At 44.4% G+C, this 16513-nt stretch overlaps 1 protein-coding gene across 1 annotated transcript in view; it reads right to left on the bottom strand.

The window, feature by feature from the left end:
* RBL1 (RB transcriptional corepressor like 1) overlaps window positions 1-16513 on the bottom strand; it is a 98440-nt gene that overhangs the window by 8039 nt on the left and 73888 nt on the right. The window contains exons 10-16 of the mRNA XM_082271896.1: window positions 9632-9744; window positions 5485-5588; window positions 3092-3229; window positions 2795-2956; window positions 654-786; window positions 292-525; window positions 13-197 (exon numbers count right to left, since the gene is read on the bottom strand). Coding sequence (XP_082128022.1) covers window positions 13-197; window positions 292-525; window positions 654-786; window positions 2795-2956; window positions 3092-3229; window positions 5485-5588; window positions 9632-9744 — 1069 coding nt within the window. The remainder of the gene's footprint in view (window positions 1-12; window positions 198-291; window positions 526-653; window positions 787-2794; window positions 2957-3091; window positions 3230-5484; window positions 5589-9631; window positions 9745-16513) is intronic.

Here is a 16513-nt window from a genome sequence, read left to right as displayed (position 1 = left end):
CTTAATACATACCTTCCTAAAGAATAGAGCAAGAGAACCGGTTCTCTTGGGCTTGCTGGCAGATGTGGGACACCCGTCTTGGGCTCGGAAAATCTGCCGTTTCGTGAATGGACTGATCAGAGCTTGGGCAGTAAGGGGGGTTTGAATTCCATGCTCATTTTCTGGAGAAGAGGGACGCCCACCATCATTAAGAGTTACTTTAAAATAAAAAAACAAATTTTAAATGGAACACCAAAGCTTTTCACAGGGAAACATGAAAAGGCCATATATAGCATAGTCTTCAATATTTACCTGCTAAAGGTATGCTTGGCCTCTGTCCAGATAGAATTTTGTCTGGTGACATACACAGCTGCTCAGGTGGCTGGCTAGGAATAATTCTGATTCTAGTGATTTCTGGGGTTGTATGAAGTCTCTCAACTGGTGACTCTTTAGGTCCATCATCTCCGAATAGCCTCCTTTTGGCACTACCAGCAGCAGGAGAGTTATACCGTTCATGAACGGACAATGGAGACAATGGCTGTGAATCTAATACATGAAGAACATAGTTTAGGGCATCTAAAATATTAAATGCCAGTGCATGCACAATATAGAGTACATGTTTACAAGACCATTCAATGCAAACAGAAATACATTTTATTCAATACCAAGATTACCTCGCCTACAGGAGCCTCCAAAATCTGTGCGGACTTCTTTTAAACGTGGATGAATGATAGGGGAAGCTGGCATCATAGGAAGGTGTCCTAAACCAGCTTCATTATCAGTTTCAAAGTTGCTAGGTATGATAACCTAGATAGAAGAGAAAAAAATAAAATCGAATAGTAAAACGTCCAATGCAACCTTTTCCTAATTTAAAGCGCAACTCCACTTTTGTTGATAAGAAAAAAAAAAAAAAACATTCCCCTCTGGGTGATCTCTGTACATTGCAAGTATTAGAACAACCTTTGTTGCAGATTCCTACCTTTTGTCATTGTGAAGAAATCAGTTTGTTCCTCTGTGCCCTTGTGTTAAGTGAGTCTAATGGGAGTGGTTTCATAATTCTCAATCAGCTGTGCAGTTGCAGAGCACCAACGAGGAAATCTGCTGGGCCTGCATCCCATTTATACATTTTCCTATTGGGAGCATCTCACAAAAAAAATGAGTTTTGTTGCAGGGGATGCCTGAAATCTGAATTGTATCTTAGGCAGACTTCTGGTAAAATTGTTGAGCCAATTAAATAAGCAGGAAAAATGGATTTTTGTAAAATCTTACCGTAAAATCCTTTTCTCTTAGCTCATTGACAGACGTAGTCCTCTGTGATTCAACACCCTCGGGTTATGCTGCCCTCTACAGGAGTAGGACTAGACAGGAAAGAAAACGTTCTGGCCACACCCTAGGGGCAGTCCCAGAGGGTATATCCTCTCACTTCCTGCTCTAGCAAATCAGTTATGTCACAAAGCAGTATTTAGAGAATTTAACCCAACCCAACTCAAAAACAGAGGGGCGGGTACTACGTCTGTCAATGAGCTAAGAGAAAAGGATTTTACGGTAAGATTTTACAAAAATCCATTTTTCTCTGTCGCTCATTGACAGACGTAGTCCTCGGTGATTCAACACCCTCGGGACGTCCCAAAGCAGTACCACAAATGAGGGGTGGGAAAATGGAAATCAAATCCAATCTAGAAGGCCCAACCGGTGCCAACTAGAAGTTTACAATGCTCATCCTCAGTGATGAGACTCAACAGAAATTTTTCAACAGAAAAAAACCCTTGAGGTAGACCACCGGTCTCCTCAAATTGCGGCCTGCAAAACCTTGCGGCCAAATGAGGCATCCGCCGATGCCATCACATCAATCTTATAAAATTTTGTAAAGGTATGTACCGACGACCAGGTGGCCGCCTTACATACCTGGACCACCTCCTAACTAGACAGAAAAAAACTGATTTGCTAGAGCAGGAAGTGAGAGGATATACCCTCTGGGACTGCCCCTAGGGTGTGGCCAGAACGTTTTCTTTCCTGTCTAGTCCTACTCCTGTAGAGGGCAGCATAACCCGAGGGTGTTGAATCACCGAGGACTACGTCTGTCAATGAGCGACAGAGAAATTAGGTTTTTGGGATGTGGTTCAGTACACGTGTACAGAACACCTCCATATTGCATTTTCAGAAAATTACAGCGGCTGCGGATTGAAAAGGAAAGGTCATTTTTAATAGTATTTAATTACAATAGGGCTTGTCGCACAATTGCATAGGCTATATTTTTTATTTCCCCACAAAAGTGGAGTTAACCCTTTAAAAGCCTATGTCATTTAGAATTCATGTTCTGCTTATTCCAATATCAGTTTGTTGTTGAAGAGCCACTGAATAAATCCAGGGTTACTATGGCTGGCTTCTTCCAGCCAGATGCAGGCCTGCCTTGAAAACCAATGGTTTCCAAAGACATGTCCCAGCAGGTAAAAATGCAGCTCTGAACTAGGTAGTTCCATTGGAGCGGCTTGGTTAAAATCATTTAAACTGTCTGCTGGCACAGGGTACAAGAATCAACATTCCCTATGTTAGGACGGAGGAAAGGAGGATAGTGGATATTGTGATATCTAACTAAACAAATAATGAACTGCATTTTAGAAACACCATCTTGGATTCAAACAGATGAAAACTGCACAAGTCCTGGCATTTCTTACAATGCACAAACAGTAATATCCAACAGTTATGTGAGGCTGGTCCAAAGCTATTCTCACTTCTGGAATCACCAGTAAGTTGAAAAATAACTTGTTTACCAACCTGACCATGAACCCATTTGAAAAAATTGAGATTCATCTACCTCCTCACAGGTTGGAACAGACTCAGCTGCTTGAAGCAACTCCCACAAGTTGGAATCACTTGCCCAGGCTCGACTCTCTAGGATTTGCTCCTCTATAGTGTTAAGGTGCTTTACCATATCCCGCGACAATCCATCTTCTGAGCGGATAAACACTTCAATAACCTGGGCAAAGGCAAAGATTTTTAGACATTGAAAGCATTTTCTCTCCTCACTTTCTATAGGGAGTCAAAAGATTAGAAAAAAAAATGCAGAGCCCCATTTACTCTACAACTTGCTTTTACATGTTTAAGCTCTTACCTTGTAGAAATAAAAAGGACTTATATTGAGAGCCTCAATGGTCCAAGGAAAAATACGGGGAGAGCTGTATGCAAAAAGCACAATTTCCAGACAACAAGCTGCCAATGATTGGTGGAATATATCCTGCTCCAGCAGAGCCTAAAAGACAAAAAACATTGCTGGTAATGGAAAATAAATGTTCCTTCTGGCATACAGCAGCAACTCCTCGTTGATCAGGTTCTCTTGTACACTATCAGCAAATCAGTACTACGAGTTCATCTGTGATTTGTATAGCTTTACCATACCTTATGTAGCAAAACAGAAAAAGGCAGGGCTAAGGCTCCGTTCACATGTAGGCGTTTTTGGGGAGTTTTTCTGCTCTAGGATCAGCTCTCAAAACGCCCAACAAGACAAATCCTATTCATTTCAATGGCCCCTGTTCACATCTGAGCGTTTTGACGCTGTGAGCAAAACGTCCAATGCTCAAAAAAGTACATGAGCTTTTTTTTGGGCAGATTACAGGCATTTTCCATTGGTCTCTATTCAATCTAAAAACGCCTGCACAAAAAACGCCTGTTAAATCGTGGTAAAAAACGCTCAGGTGTGAATGTAGCCTAAAGTTGCAATTAAGACAATTAAAAGAGCATTGTGCAAGTTCTCTAATATGTCCGCTTTGTCTTTTACATAAAATGAAAAGGTTATGCCACAAAATAAAGTTCCCACTAGTAAGTGGGAACTTTATTTGCATATCTAGTTTCTGTCCTTTTTGGGTTGCATAGTATTTCCAGAATAGGAATTTCTCTTGCTCAAATTGAAAAAAAAAAAAAAAGTGATATAGAGCCACCTAAAAACATCCAGCACATTTTACTTTCAGTTCTATTCTCTTGGTTTTACTTTTCTGTAGATCTCCCCCTGTAGTGCGGGATATAAATATTTTTTTGTGTGTGTATTTTTTTTTTTTGATCAGCATTGTAACTTGTTCGGGCCAGTTCACACCACATGCAGTCCAGTGTGTTTTTTTCTGCTTCAAAACGCATGGAAAGTAGGTTATATGGTTTCCAATGGCATAGTTCATACCGATGCTTGCAGTTCCAGTGCGTTCTATTAAACAAAAATAAAAAAAAGTAGAACATGCTGTGTTTTTCCTGCACTGGACTGTAATGGAAAGCTGTAAAAACGCGCTGGAACACACGTCCTTATTTAAGGTAATGGAAAAAAAAAGGGGGGGGATGCACTGGGCTGCATCAAAAACGCACTGGAACGTATCAAAAACGCACATGCAGAAAGGCATCTGGAACACATCTGGCTTTCTATGGTGTGAACTGGCCTAAAAACTGCTAAAAAAAAAAAACCAAACATCCAGCACTACTAAGTGCAAAGTCAGTTTGGGGCAGCTTTAGGGATTCCTTTATGCTTATTTTAAGACCCTGACACATCCCCTTTTCTTTGAGGATTCAAAAAGGGCAAAGCAAAAACAAACAGCACTGCCACAAAAATATATAACTCAGCCCCCGTTCACACTAAGGCGACCTGTGAGGCGACCTGGTCGCCTCACAGGTCGCCGTAGGTCGCCTCCCATAGGGATGCTGCGGACCCGTTCTAACAGGAGCGACACAAGTCGCTGCGACTTAGAAAAAGGGTCCGGAGCTTCTTTGGGGCGACCAGGAGGCGACCGCCATAGACTTCAATGTTATGAAGTCCGTGGCGGCAGCTCCGAGGTCGCGGCGCGCTGCTCGCACCGCGACCTCGGAGGTCGCGGTGCGAAGTAGCGTCGCCTGCATGTGAACAGGGGCTTAGAGGCAATTCTGCAAAGGAAGCTAGTAAATCCTTAGCACTCCTGCACCACAAAACATCACTGCATTGGAGGAATAGTCCCCCGAAGATCACTGCAGAAGCCAGCACTTACCTGTCCATTTCCAGGTACCCTGTAGTTGTCCTTCTACTGACCCCATGTATCCACCATAATTTATTCCTCAGTTATCACTTTACCATTGTAAGCAATGACAAAGGCATTATTGGTAAATCCGCAGGCACATAAGCTGAACTCTAGGTCCATAAGATTTAAACAACTGCAGCCCTCAAGTGGTGGGGGAGGGATTCCACTATAAGTACACATCTAAGATCATCTGACTCCTGTTTACAATTGCTAGGTATTACAGAGAAAAAAAAATAGGAAAGAAGTTTCAGATTTGACTACCAACTGCTGGAAAAACTATGGCACTGCCATTCCTCCAGAGTGATGTGTGCATTTTTGGTATTATACCTTAAAAAGCCTATACCTTTTTAGGCCACCTACCATGGCACCTCCGAGCTACAACATGTAGCGATTTTACACAAATAAAATCAATTTTAGATATAAATTTTATGAAAATTAAATCAAGAAAAAAAACAACAAAAAAAAAAAAGCATCTTACAGTTAGGTCTTTTCCATGAAGGCGCCTTGTTTCTTGAAGAACTATCGACTCCAAAACTTTGTAATACAAAATTTCTGCCAATTTCCAACGGTTAACTGCAAAATCTAAAGACACAAAATTCTGGATAAGCCATCTAGATTTCTCAAATTAACATGTACATATGGATTAATGCATACATAAATCTACCAGCAAATACAAAAAAAGGTGCCAGACAGGAAATGTCCAGAAGCCAGCAAGCTTTTTTTTTTTTGTAGCATACCAATGTCCAATTGCTTTTATTTTGAAGACTTATTATTCACATCTGCCCATTAAAGAGGAAGTAAACCCTCCTCTACAACTTGTACCTATAGGTAAGCCTATGATAAGGCTTATTCTATAGGTACTGTAAATATCTCCTAAACATGTACCGTTTAGGAGATATTTACCTTGCATGCAGCCAGTGACGTCACTGGCGCATGCGCTCTGAAGGAACGACCGCTCGTGCGGTTCCTTCAGAGTCCCGTGCCGTGACAGTCGGCTCTCGCGCGTGTGCTCGGGAGTGACGTCACCGCGGCTCCGGCCAATCAAATGGCCGGATGCCGCGATCCCGGAAGACGGGCGACTGGACATGTCGCCTGTCATAGAGGTGAGTGAGCGGCAAGGCGGGGGCTCGTTCGAAGGTAAGTATTGCATAATGAGCTAGTATGAGATGCATACTAGCTCATTATGTCTCTCTTGCAGGGTGAAAAAAAAAAAGAAAAAAATTCGAGTTTACAACCTCTTTAAGCATCTTTTTTGTAACCAAAGTTACATTTATAGTTGGTCCAAGCTCCTTGTCCTAGTCCTTGGCTAACGTAACTATACACACTACACCTGTCTGATGGACACCACAACTTCAGTCATCTCCACTTGCTTTTGGGTAATGGGCTGAGCAGCCGGGCCTGATACATTGTGAATACCCAAGGGTTGACCACTCAGCACGGGTGCTAAAAAGATCATTCTCTGTTTGGAAGAGGTGCACAGGCAGTAATGTCATGCTCCCCACCTTGCCCAATCAGAAAACACTTTTCATTCACTCAGAATACAAAAAGCATTCTCTGAATGCCACCCGTGCCAAGCAACCAACCCCTTGCATTCAAAATGCAGGAGAGCAGCCACTCGGCACAGGTCCCAGAAGCAGGTGGAGATCACTGAACAGCATAAGTCACTGGGCTACTTTCAATGCCCCCATTTTCCACCACAAAGGGGGCTAACCCTGAGAATAAGTATATCGTGCAAGTGAAGTGCTGCGCACAGATGTTTACTTTCCTGCCATACAGGAGTTGATGATTGGAGTGTGCAAAATCGGGTGCAGCTCTGCATGGCAACCAGCTTCGAACTTCAGCTTTGACAAAAAAAAAAAAAAAAAACTTTGAAGCCGGTTGGTTTGTTTGCACAGCTGCACCAAATTATGCACTTTCTAGTTTTAGTAAAATCAACCCCACAGTGTCAAGGAATGATCACTATATTGTTCCTGCTTGCAAAAAGTCAAGGGAACTTTAATCTGTTACCCACCTCAAGGCCTCTCGGGTCTTCTGGATGAGATGTAATTTCCCCAATTCCTAGGACAGAATGGTTTCAAAGATTTTACTCCAACCTGTTACCATTCCCAAGCCTAAAGGGAGCATTCAGCCCAAATTGGATCTCAAAGCCCTGTCTTTATAAGAAAAATTTTGCATGGAAATCAACCAACCACAGAGTGCCAAAAAATAACCCGCCGCTACTGCTCCTGCTTGCAAAAAGTCCAGACGGATGATGTTGACCTGGCAAGAGTGCTGGCAGGTGCTTCACAAGCTCTACCAAATCACTGGGACCTTCTGTCTCAAGAATGAGCATCCTTTATGGTCACATGGTTGTTGAAGCCCAGGTTATGAAGGACAGAGTCACTCAACAGGAACTTATTTCTACAATGCCCAAACGGGAAAAAGTACTTCCCACAGTATTTACAATCCGACATTATTTCTCTCAGTGATGAATTCTCTCCTTCCTGCAGCTGGGCATGGACCAGTATTGGAATCTGCACCATCAAGGACCAGGTTTCTGTCCTTTACCACGTTTCAGGAACTGCAGGTCTCAACTCAGACTTCCGTCCGGCAGTTTGTCTGGATGTGGTTAAGGCTGTGATCGTCTCTCTCAAGCCACTGTTTACTTTAGGTAGACCATAATCCAAGCTTCAGTTTTGTTGGGCCTGTTAGCGTTTGTTTGAGGTGTTGCCCACCCAACAGTTGGACTGTTTTTGGAGGTCCGGAAGGTTAAAGACTTCCAGTGTCCTTAAACTGACAAAGAAATAGGAATTTTTTATTCACTGTAAAATACTTTTCTTGGGGTCCACCGAGGGACACAGGTCCAACCTATCTGTTTACGATCATGTTCTTGGCACTGCTTTGGTACAAAATGGAGGCAAGCTCATAAATGGGGTTATTCTGGGATCGTCAATGGGCTATCAAACTCCAAGCAAAGAATTTTATAGCGAGTACAAAAGTCCCATTTTAGTAGACAAGTATGCACAGTGCAGTGGGAGATTGATATTGTTCAAGATGAAGCAAAAACTATGGCTAAAGATGTGGCACAAAACGTAAGCAACAAAGACGAATACCTGAAGTTTAGCAAAAAAAAATACCAGACTGGCAACAAACTGAAGCCATTCTGAATGAAGGATGCATTCCCTTACGCACCCATAGGCATTTCCAATATAACTTTTATTCATTCCTATAAGACATTGTCTGGACTGTATACATGTACAAAAAAAGAGGGTAGGTTTATTGGTTGGCCAATAGTGTACTGATTGAGTACACACAATAATAAATAATCAAGCCAAAAGAGAAGAGAATGAGAAAAGAGAAGACAATCACTATCTCCTAGTCTCGAATTGTGCCCATCTAGATAAGATGGTCTCCAAAAATCTAAGTAGCTGCACACAACTCGTTATGCTTGCTCCTCTTAAGTGGGGTACACACTAGTAGAAAATGTGCCGAAAATTCCAGTCCGAGGTAAAATGGTACGATTTTCGGCTAGTGTGTACACAACTTTCAGCAGCCGATGCCGACATTTTCAACTAAAAAAAACGGAGGGACAAACAAAAAAGGTTATCGCCTGTCCCCAAACAACCAATTTTTGTTTAATGTGTATGAAGTACGTCAGCGAAAAATTGGATACGAAAGACTGCGCATGATCTGAAGTTGCTGATGACCCGAAAGTCTAGGAACAAATGTCATAAAAAAAAAAAAAAAAAAAAAAAACGGGATGAGAAATTTTGTGAACATTATGCACGGTCAACTAAAAATGATTATGACCGCTGAGAAGGAGAGAGAAAAATCGGAGGATACTTCGTCTGATTTTCGTCAAGTGTGTACGAGCCTTTACTCATCAAGTCCACCTAATAAATGCAACTGAAAGCTGTAAGGCTCTCTCTCTCTAGTTCATATCTATCCTAAACAGATCTTCTCTTGTTGCAACGCTATCCACTGGAGCAAGTATCTGTATGTTCACTGCTCACACAGCTTAGTGGCTGTCTGACATTTGAAGCAGCAAATATTGCCTGCCTGGTCTGAATCTGAAGGCTAGAAAAGCAAATCTCTCTCATAAGCGCTCGTCAATTCTGTCTCAGAGAATATGGCCTATCAGACTCTGGATAGCTGCACACTATTAAATTGGCTGGCTACTCTTGTTCATCAAGCCTTCCAAATATCTACTGCTCTCAAAGTAGGATGACAAAAAGACTGACAAAGGTCATCCTGCCTAGTCTATTTCTGAAGGCTAGGAAAGCAGATAAAGCCTGCCTCATCAAAATACTAAATGCTATTAGCACTAATAAAGCCTGCAAACCCTAGAGAAAAACCCTCCCCACAAACCATGCTGTACCCCAAATCATAATAGTGCTCCCATAAAAATAAAACTCTACATGTTTTGCTTAGTAAATAAGCTTAGTCAGGAGTGAAAAATAAATGCACCATCATAAAAAGGGTGAAAAACGTAGCACAATCTAGTCAACTATGAGGACACCTTTGTGTTAACCAACATGAAATGGATAGGATCCAAAAGTATATTTATAAAATGAAATGAAGACAATATAAATAATTACAATTCTTAGGTTTTGTAAAAAAAATATAAAATAAAAATCAATGCTCACCCATATGAGAACCAGCCTGATCCCCTGATGGTTGCGTGTAATGGTGGCAAAACCTCTGACCAATGTCCTTCACAATATTCTGAATATTCTCCATGGGGTTGCGAGCACATACCCTGCGGTGAGATAAGACAGTAAGTGGTCTTTTTAAAGTATTTCTACATTACCCTGCCAAAGAAGGAGTTGTGACAGGAACATATTTAGAATAGGCTTCATCTGACAGTTCAAGCCCTCGACAGAAGACGACTGAAAGCTCCAAGAGCAGTTTTTTTTTTTTTTTTAAATCCAAAACTGCAAATATGTTCGATGGCTAAAACCTTAACTGTGTTCTGTAAAATTACTTAAACCAGTTGCTGCTAAAAACAAAGCAGGATACTGAAAAGCTTAAAAAGAAGATTAAGCTCTTACCCATAGTGATCATCTTTTACGCTCTGGGAAAACTGGATTTTTCTAAGAACTTACCGTAAAATACTTTTCTCTGAAGTCCATTGACAGACGCAGCTCTTGTGCTTCCTATACCATTGGGTTATGCTGCCCCCTACAGAAGCAGTACTAGGCAGGAAAAAAAAAAAAAAAAAAAAAAGTTTACCACACCTACGGGGGCTGTCCCTATATGCATAACCCCACACACCCTGCTCCAGCATACCAGTTTCATTGCAAGCGATGAGAAGACACAAACCATCCCCATATCAGAGGGGCGGGTGCTGCGTCTGTCAATGGACTTCAGAGCAAAGGATTTTCTTCAAAGGAAGTTCTTACAAAAATCCAGTTTTCTCTATCGTCCATTGACAGACGCAGCTCTTATGCTTCTTATACCATTGGGACGTCCCAAACCAGTGTAGGTATGAGGGGTGGGAAGAACGCAAACCAAATAGTTAATGTAAACTCCAAAGGCTAAACTTAGCCAACTGGATAACATGAAGCTCAACCAGGAACAGGAGCTCACCCATGAAAGAAAACCCCCAAAGAGAAACAAATGAGTCTCTTTTACACAGCAGCCAGCAAAACCTTGCGACCAAAGGATGCATCCGCAGATGCCAACAAATCTACCTTGTAGAGTTTTGTAAATGTGCGCACAGACGACCAATTCGCCGCCTTACAAACTTGCACTACTGAGGCCAGATGGCGAAAAGCCCAAGAGGCACTCAGCGCCCTAGTAAAATGTGTCTGCACAGGGAAAGGCGGAACCTGACCCTTCAAAGAATAAGCCTGAACAACCGTCTGCCTAATCCATCTGGATATAGATGAAACAGACGCAGCCAAACCTTTACGAGATCACTCAGTAAGGACAAAAAGAGCATCTGGTTTTCTAAAAGACTCAGTGACTGTCAGGTAAATCCTGATCGCCCGAACCCCATCCAGAAAGTGCAAAGAAATTTCCTTGGGATGCTTAGGACAGAGTGAAGGCAACACAATGTCTTAATTTAGATGGAAATCAGACACCACCTTAGGGAGAAAAAACGGATTAGGTCAGAGTACCACCTTTATCTCTGCAGGCAGAAGTAATTGCCACCAGAAAAGAAACCTTCTGGGATAAAGAAAGCAGAGAAATCTTCCCAATGTTCTCAAAAGGAGGCTTTTGAAGAACAGACAAACCCAGATTGAGATCCCACAGGGGCAATAGGGATCTCCTCAGGGGAGTCAGATGACGCACCCCCTGAATAAAAGTGCGAATCAAGGCATTAGCAGCCAACAGACGTTGGAAGTAAATAGCCAAAGCCAACACTTTGCCCTTGATGGTGCCCAAGGCCAACTGCTGCTCAACCCCTTGTTGTAAATAGGCCAAAATCCTAGCTATAGAACACAAGTGAGGGTGTAACTTCAGCGATTCATACCATGAAATGTACGATTTTCACATACGATGATAAATCTTCCTAGAAGTCGCCTTCCTAGCCTTCAACAGGGTAGTAATCACAGATTCAGAAAGACCCCTATCTCTCAACACCTGCCCTTTAAAAGCCATGCCGTTAAAGCCAGCGACCGTAAAGCAGGATGGAAGATCGGTTCCTGGGACAGCAGATCCTCCCTCTGAGAAGTCTCAACGGAGGATCGGCGACCAATTTTACTAGGTCTGCGTACAAAGACAGACGAGGCCAATCTGGGGCCACCAGAACGACCGGCATTCCTTCCACCGCCACCCTGCGGAGAAGCCTTGGCAAGAGTTTTGATCGGAGGGAAGGCATAGAGCAGCCGATACTGGCTCCAAGGAGCCACAAGGCATCTGTGGCATTGGCCAGAGGATCAGGAGACCCGACCACAAACCTGTAGACATTTTTGTTGAGGCGAGACGCAAACAGGTCTACCTCCGGAGTTCCCCACCGGACACAGGAGATGAATCACTTCCGGATGAAGGGACCAATCCCCTTGATCCAGCACCTGACGGCTCAGGTAATCCGCTTGCCAATTCTCCACACCTGCAATGTGGACAAGGAAAGAGCCGGAACATTGTCCGATTCGATCCGAACCAACGAACCGCATAGCCAATTCGTCCAATATTGATTGGTAAGGAAGACTCTTCCGTTGACCAGGTCCCCTGGGCACAGAGCTTCCCCAACACTCTATCCTAGCCTGACAGGCTGGCGTCCGTGGTGACCACCATCCAAAACATTGGTAGGAAGGACTTGCCCTGACACAATACTGGCGACTGGATCCACCAGGATAGAGCAGACCTCGTGAGTCAAGCGTATCATTTTGTCTAAAGACTGTGGATCCCTGTTCCATTTGGCAAAAATCTTTTTGCAGCGGTCTTGAGTGAGACTGAGCAAACGGAACCGCCTTGAAGGTTGATACCATTAGACCCAGGGCTCTCATGCAAGTCCATAGTGAGGACAGATCGGTTTCCAACAGCAACCGGATCGCTCCCTGCAACTTCTGAAGTTTTTCCAGGGGAAGAAAGACCCTTGCTAAGGCGGAATCTAGAGTCAGCCCCAGAAAATCAAACCTCATTGAAGGTGTCAGAGCAGATTTTTTGGAAATGGATAGTCCACCCAAATTCCTGAAGGGTCTGAACTGTAATTGACAGGTCGCCCAACAGGCCGAGTGAGAATCCGCTCTCAATAGGAAATCGTCCAGATATCCCAGGATCACAATCCCTTTTTGGTGCTGGTGTCCCCTGTAGATGGGGATGTGTAGATACGCACCTTTGATATCAATGGAGGCCAGAAAATCCCCCTGATTTAAAGATGCTACCACCAACCGAATGGATTCCATTCCAAACTTCTGCACCCGCACAAAGCAGTTCAGAGCCTTGAGGTCCAGGATTGGACGCACCTTACCCTCTTTTCTGGGCAACGTGAACAGGTTTGGATAGAAACTTTGAAAGCGTTCTTGTGGAGGAACTGGCACAATCACTCCTTGAGCAAGGAGATACTGCACTGAAAGAACCTGTCCGCCAGCCGGGACCGAAATTCGATTTTGTACCTGGAACCAATCAGTTTGTGAACCCATTTGTCTTGAATGAAGGAAGTCCAGGGTTCCTGAAAGAAGCCAGACGTCCCCCCCCCCCCCACCCCAGAAACGGGTGAGGATGCCCCTTCATGCTGAAGAGGACTTGTCTGCAGAATCGGACTGGCTGGTCTTGGTCTTGCCTGAACATGGTTTTTTAGCCCCTCCAGAAGCCCTGAACGGCTTACCTCCTTTTCCTTGCGCCCCAGAAGCACGAAAAAAACATCTATGAACGGTGAAAGAAGGCCCCCGCTTACTACGGGGTGCCTTATCTTTGGAGGATTGAGGAAGAAGAGTACTCTTCCCACCAGTTAGACCCTTGATCAACTCATCCAGCGAGTCGCCAAATAATCGCTCTCCCAGGAAAGGGAGATCTGTTAAGGCCTTCTTGGAAGCCTGGTCTACCAACCAGTTTTTCAGCCACACCATGCGTCTTATGGCAATCCCCACAGCCGACACTCTGGCCCCCAGGTGAGCCGCATCCAAGAACGCATCACACAGAAACACCAGGGCCTGGGCCCATCTGGTCCATAAGTTCCATCAGCTCCAGGGAAACAAGTCAGCATCTAGGTTCCCCTTAACCACTTAAGCCCCGGAGGATTTGGCTGCTAAAAGACCAGGGGTTTTTTTGCGATTTTTTACTGCGTGACTTTGACGGACAATTGCGCAGTCGTGCGACGCTGTACCTAAATGAATTTCACGTCCTTTTTTTCCCACAAAGAGCTTTCTTTTGGTGGTATTTGATCACCTGTGCGATTTTTTGATCATGCGCTATAAACAAAAAAAAGAGCGTAATTTTTGCAAAAACAACAATATTTTTCACTTTTTTTTTATATGAAATTCCCCCCAAAAAAAATGTAAAAATCAAAATTTTTTAACATTTTCGGCCAAATTGTTTTACGCTACATATGTTTGGTAAAAAAAAAAAAAAACGCAAAAAGCAATTTTTGATTGGTTTGCGCAAAAGTTATCGCGTTCACTAAAAGGGAAAGATTTTTGTCATTTTTGGTGTTTTTTTTTTTAACGAGTAATGGCGGCGATCTGCGATTTTTTTTGCGGTACTGCGATATTGCGGCGGACAGATCGGACCCTTGACTGACATTTGACAGTTTTGGGGGTACCAGTGACATTACTGCAGTAATCAGTGCTATACATATGCACTGTTACTGCAAAAATGACACTGGCAGGGAAGGGGTTAACTTTATTGGACAGGGAGGGGTTAAGTGTGTCCTAGGGGCGTGTTTCTAACTGTGCAGGGACATGTCTCCTAGTGTAAAAACAAAGATCAACGGTTCTACATAGTAGAACCGTCTGATCTTCATTTTTACACCAGGGAGAATGACGGGCGGCTTGTTTACATAAGCCGCTCCACCTTTCTCCCTTCACAGGAGCGATCGTAGTGTGACCGGTGGACATCGAGTCCGCCAGACACACGCACTGACTTGTCTGTGAACGAGCCGCGGCGGGCGCCCACCCGCAATAGGCTCGCAAGTCAGTGACAGGCGAGTGACGTATCCATACGTCACTCTGCCTGGCCGGGGCTGACCGCCGCAGTACATAGTCGTGCGGCGGTCGGCAACCGGTTAAAAATATTAACCCATTCCGTAACAGTCTGGAATACCAAAACAAACACAAAATCGGTTTCAGGATTGAACCCGCCAACACATGAAGATGGCGGGAAAGGGATTCCAGCCGCCTGTGCACCGGGTCCGCAAACACTGGGGAATCTTCCACAGGCACTATAGTAGATTTATTCAACCTGGATACAGGATCATCCACCTTAGGCTGTACCGTCCAACGGTTTGAAACCGTCTCAGCAAAGGGATAACGGCGTTTACTTGATGCGCCGCCATTGTTCATTAACAATATCATGAAAATTCTCGGGAGCAAATAGAGTGCGCAGGGATATGCCCACAGAGACCCCAGTACTTTACCACCTCTCTCTGAGAAACCTCCAGAGCCGATCTGTACAGCAGGAAAGTGAAAGTCACAGGACAGGACATTAGCCTGGATAAAATGTGAAAGAACGCGCTCCACAGGGCTACACAAACATAGCTGCCAATGCGAATCAATGGGGAGAAATTCCATGCCCATACTAAAGATGGCGGCTCCCACGGCGCGCCATGCGGTCAGAGGACCCCAAATAGGAGGCCACAGAGGATCTACAACAAGGCCGAGCAAGAAAAAGGTACCAATTTAACCCCCCCCCCCCCGGGGATGCTAGGCGCCGCAGCTATAGCACCCCCCCACGTGAAAGCCGCAATAAGGGCAGGGGGAGGACGACAGGGCCAGGTATCCTGACAGGCCAAAGGGATCTTTTAGGAAGTACTAGGTCTTATCCTCAGGAGTGGGCCCACGTCCCCCCTCAACACCACTAGGGGATATGGGGGGCTGCAATTACTCACCATGCCATGGACCGAGTGGGCTCCGCTCCAGACAGGCCATCTCCCACCCGGAGTGGGGGTGCTGCCAGCCGAGAGGTACACTGTGACTCAGGGCGTTCCAGGTAGTCGCGTCCCAGCGAGACATCCACTCACAGGCTCGTCCCCATCCAAAATGGGGCTCTGTCGTGGCGAGGCCTAGTGCGGGACTATAACTTGCTCATGCTCGTAGGCCAGGCTGGGAGACCTTAATGATCTAGATTATCCAGTGTGAAATCTCAGCTGGCAATTGCTTGTAGATCACCAGGAGGAATCCCCCTGAACACTAACTAGCAGAAGCGAGTAAAGGAAACAAAATATTCTTAAAAGAATACAAAAACGGAGACCGAAAGTCCCAGCAGGAAACCTAGGTCCTACTCCTTCACTAGGCAGAAATAAAACTGTATGAGTGGGCGGCGACTGACGGAGGACGTAAGAGAAAAAACTGGTATGCTGGAGCAGAGAGTGTGTGGGGTTATGCCTATAGAGACAGCCCTTGTAGGCGTGGTAAACTTTTTTTTCCTGCCTAGTAATACTCCTGTGGGGAGCAGCATGGTATAAGAAGCATAAGAGCTGCGTCTGTCAATGGACGATAGAGAAAACAGGATATTGTACTCACCATAAATTGCCTTACCCGAGTCCTATTAAGGGACACAGGAAATCCGTGTGCGGGGACTTGTCCCACAACATAATGTTACCTTGTAGAGGTCCGGAGTGAAACTAGGTAAATAGGACTACCTTGAAAAAAAAGGCTATCAGGCCCCAAGACTCTCATGCAAAAGTTGAGAAGTGGAAAACTTCTAGACTGAAATCTTGAATGTGGGATGAGAGTGTGTCTGAAGTTTTCACTGTGGAAGAAACATTCAGGACGGAGCTGAAGGTTTAGGATCCATCTGAACTACTGTATCATCCGGACAGCCAAAGCCATGCTGTCCAAAAGCACATGCCAATGTTCCCTCAACAAGAGAGACCATCAAAGTATCTCACAATAGGGATGCCATAAGCACACAGTGGGGCTTTT

This window comes from Pelophylax lessonae (genome assembly GCF_965119305.1).
Source record: "Pelophylax lessonae genome assembly, chromosome: 11".
Lineage (NCBI taxonomy): Eukaryota > Metazoa > Chordata > Amphibia > Anura > Ranidae > Pelophylax > Pelophylax lessonae.
The sequence above is the reverse complement of the archived record's forward strand: the minus strand, read 5'-3'. Positions and strand labels throughout refer to the sequence as shown.